Here is a 4,311-nt window from a genome sequence, read left to right as displayed (position 1 = left end):
CCCTCCCCTCCCCTCCCCTCCCCTCTTCTTTTCTTTTCTTTTCTTTTGCCTGTAATACATGCTTTTGAAATATATTTAGGCTTTCTTTTTGAATGGGACTTCTTTTGTAATAATTGAATTCAGCTCTTTAGCTCTCCTTACTGTTTGAGCTACTGACATCTCACCTTTTCTTAGACTGTAGCTGTTGTTGTTGTGGTGGTGGTGGTGGTTGCTGTTGTTGTTATTGTTATTGTTGTTGTTTTGTTTGTGGTTCAAGAGATTGAGCCCAGGGCCTTAGGAATTCTAAGCAAGTTCTCAGCCACTGAGCTATCTATCCTGACCCCTTTAAATCAACACTGACACACATTTCTGCTTCCTAACTTTCAGCACAGAGCAGTGGACAGAACTAACCGTGGGTGTGGCCAGTCAGAGCAGCAGCAGCAGCAGCAGCTATCTTGTTCACTAAGAGGTGGTGATGTTCATGGGTGGCTTGAGCCAAGTGCCAAGCATTCAGTAGGGCACAGGACAGGGTCTCTAGCTTGCTGGAACTTCTCTCTTAGCTCTCTGGACTATGGAGACACCATCCCCAGATGGTCTTGCTAATACTAAGATTCATCCTCCTTCACCTCAGAGAAACAAGGGACTAGCAGAAATGTCCTTTCCCCGGAGTTGGGACACACTTTTAACAGACAGATTATGAGGAAGCCAAAATCAAAGAGTGGACTTTAAGGCTGAGAGGTCTAGGGGAAGTATGTTCTCCAATGTTCACAGAGGATCCAGACCGTGTGAGGGCAGATGCTTGTAAAGGTTCTAAGTAGGCTGTTGTCTAACCTGAGAGACGTTCCCTGGGTTGAGCCTGAGCTCACCTCTGCCCTCCTGCTTGAATGTCCCCAGGGGTGGTTTTCTCAGTCTTCCTCTTTGGGCACAGTGATTCTTTTCTCACTTAAGCTAGCTGCTTGGCGGTAGCTCTCCGTGGTTTCCTTTCCTTGTCGTTGGTACTCCTGGGACATTTTCAGTAGGAGAGCTGCCCAGAAACTCTTGCGCACAGAGACTGATTGCGTAGCTAGTAGGAACTTTGCTTTACTTTTTTGGAAAACAAAAGCTTTGATCCAAAGTCATCAAAAGAGCCTTGTGAATCCATTATCTTTCAGGTCTCCAGAGTTCTCGAAGTAACCCTTCCATCCAAGCCACACTCAGTAAGATGGCACTCTCCTCGTCCCTCAAATGCCACCCGCAGCCATCCGTGGCCAACGCCTCTGCTCTGCACCCCTCCATCCGGCTCTTCTCCCTTAGCAACCCGTCTCTTTCCACCACAAACCTGAGTGGCCCCTCTCGGCGCAGGCAGCCTCCAGTCAGCCCTCTCACGCTCTCTCCTGGCCCTGAAGCACATCAAGGCTTCAACAGACAGCTGTCTGCAACCAGCCCACTGAACCCGTATCCTGCCTCCCAGGTGAGAAAGACTTCTGCAGTGCCTCCATTCAAGAGGCTGAGCAGTCGATGGCCTAACTTCTCTGGGCTGATTTGGATCTGGTCAGCATTGTCACACTGCACATCCCTGCCAGCGTTGTCACACTGCACATCCCTGCCAGCGTTGTCACACTGCACATCCCTGGTCAGCGTTGTCACGCTGTACATCCCTGCCAGCGTTGTCATGCTGCACATCCCTGTCAGTGTTGTCACACTGCACATCCCTGGTCAGCGTTATCACACCGCACATCCCTGGTCAGCGTTGTCACACTGCACATCCCTGGTCAGCGTTATCACACCGCACATCCCTGGTCAGCATTGTCACACTGCACATCCCTGGTCAACATTGTCACACTGCACATCCCTGGTCAGCGTTGTCACACTGCACATCCCTGGTCAGCGTTGTCACACTGCACATCCCTGGTCAGTGTTGTCATGCTGCACATCCCTGAGATGCATGCACTCCCTTGCAAGTGCACTCTTGTCTTTTTCCCAGAATAAGAGAGAAGGGGTGTACATTTATGATTTTATAATAGCAGGTTTGTGATGTTTATGCCTAAAGTAAATATTAAACTATTTTTAGTCATTAACTCATAAAGTTGGGGCTGGGGTATGTAAAATGAAAGGCAGTTCAGGTTAAAATTGCAAACTGTATTTTAAAAAAAAAAATCAATCACTGATCTAATAACTACAGCAAATCACAGAGAAAACCCCCAACACTTGGTGCTCTGACACTTCAATGGTGGATTAACCTCTTCCCTCATTCCACTAGATACTTGAGAAACAATACTCTCATTATATAAAACCCTGGCTGTAATGAGACTGACAGCTCTCCAGAAGGAGTCTGCTTAGAGTGAGGCACATCTGTGTGACATTGGGCTAGCTGGCTTTGTTTTTATTCTAAACTCTTAGGGTGGGCCTTCTTATCATACTCACTGGTAAATATATTTTTGACCCATTTGCCATATACTAGATGAATTATAACTTCATTAACTAGTCCCTGCCTCATATAAATGAGTAATGGGTTACCAAGAGGAGTTGTTAGAACACAAGGGAAGAAATTTAGATGATCTGGTTAGTAATCACTCTACTAGTTACTGGCCAAGGGATTTGAGCAATTTCTTCTGGAGAAGATGAGAGGGTATTTAGTAAGTTAAAAAAAATTTTTTTTGCTTTTAAAAATTATTGGATTTGTTTTAGTTTTTCTTTGTAAGATTTTTTTTAAAGATTTATTTTATTTATTATATGTAAGTACACTGTAGCTGTCTTCAGACTCTCCAGAAGAGGATGTGAGATCTTGTTACAGATGGTTATGAGCCACCATGTGGTTGCTGGGATTTGAACTCAGGACCTTTGGAAGAGCAGTCGGGTGCTCTTACCCACTGAGCCACCTCACCAGCCCTTCTTTGTAAGATTATTTTATGAGCTACAAAAATATTCTTGCTTTCTAGATACATTTTTAAAAGTACAGAACATTAACTCTCTAATATTATTATTTGTTTAATTTTAAGTTTAGAAACTGTCTTACTCATACACATGGTTTCAAATGGCAAATGGTTCTGAAGGGCGTGTTTTGAAATAATAGTTGTCTCCCCTAACCCATTAACCACATTTTTCACTGCCTGGAGTTGGCCATTTCCAACCATTTAGCTAATCTCTTTGGTATAAACATGTTATTTCATGCTTACTTTGTTCTGGATTTTTGCTGATCCATATTGACTAATGACATCCTGCCATCTGAGATTCAGCTTCAGTTTTCTTTCAGCATTCCCACCCCCCCCATACCTTGCTCAGTCTGCTCGTTTATTGTCATTTCATTGAGAACAATATGTAGTGTTTGTGTCCCTATGGCTGCAGTGATGTGGTCGGACCCTTGACCCCACAGCACAGCACAGGAGGAAATTACAAAGTGAACATTTGGTTTGCTCCAGATATTAATGACTGCCCCTTTGTGTTGGTCAGCTGGTTGAGCTCACTGAGCACCTCTAGTTCAGGCCCAAACTCTTGGCATTGGAGCAAGCTTAACCCGTTTCAAACAGATCCTCTGTGAGCCTTGGGGTGCAGTACAAGTGCCTTGGCATGACTGTAAACTGCTTTTATTCTACCTTCCATTTAGTAACTAGCTGAGCTAGAGAGGGAACTCCGCTGAGACCTTCCCATCAGGTGCTTACTCCAGGGGTAGATCTCCGCCTGAGTGACGTCTCCCACCCTCTCTGGAGGCTTCTGGATGTTCTCTCTTGTCTCCAGCATGGGAGACTTTGAGATAATGTGCCTTGGAATGAGTCTGGAGGGTTTCTTCCTGCTGTTCTCACTGCGCCTGCTTATTTCTCCTTTGTCTGTCTGTCTGTCTGTCTGTCTGTCTGTCTGTCTGTCTAATGTGTGGGACCTGGCACAATACACAGATCAGAGGACAACTTTTGGGAATGGATTCTCTCCCTTGACCATGTGATTCTTGGCAGTCACTCTAGGGTTATCAGAGTTGGTGACAGGCTTTACCTGCTGAGCCATCTTTTTGGACCCTCTTTTTTGTCTTTCTGGAAGATTTTTGCACTATTTTTCAAAAGTTCTTTCTTGTTTTGTTAATGTTCACTTTGCTCCCACTCTCTGGGCCAGCATCAAAGAGGGAGGCTGGTTGTCCTCACAGAAACTCTGACCAGACCTTCAGGGCTTGATTTCAACCATTGCTCATCCCGGTCCTGCCCCTCACACCTGGAGTTAAGTAGGGACTCAGTCACCTCGGGTTACCTCCCGGCTCTCCTTGTTGGTGACTGACTTTCCTTGTTGGTGGCCTTCTCTGCCTCTGCTGTTTTACAAATGTGGCGCCATCTTTTTTTCCCCCATGGTCTTCTCCCATTAGTGTTGGTC

The 4,311-nt window shown here is 45.5% G+C and overlaps 1 protein-coding gene across 2 annotated transcripts in view; it reads left to right on the top strand.

Moving 5' to 3' along the window:
* The window catches only part of Crtc3 (CREB regulated transcription coactivator 3), a 103,664-nt gene that overhangs the window by 88,527 nt on the left and 10,826 nt on the right, over positions 1-4,311 (top strand). For both annotated transcript variants that reach the window (XM_029542668.1, XM_021209990.2), the window contains exon 11: positions 1,131-1,429. In XM_029542668.1, coding sequence (XP_029398528.1) covers positions 1,131-1,429 — 299 coding nt within the window. The remainder of the gene's footprint in view (positions 1-1,130; positions 1,430-4,311) is intronic.

This window comes from Mus pahari, chromosome 1 (assembly GCF_900095145.1).
Source record: "Mus pahari chromosome 1, PAHARI_EIJ_v1.1, whole genome shotgun sequence".
Taxonomy (NCBI): Eukaryota; Metazoa; Chordata; class Mammalia; order Rodentia; family Muridae; genus Mus; species Mus pahari.
The sequence above is the reverse complement of the archived record's forward strand: the minus strand, read 5'-3'. Positions and strand labels throughout refer to the sequence as shown.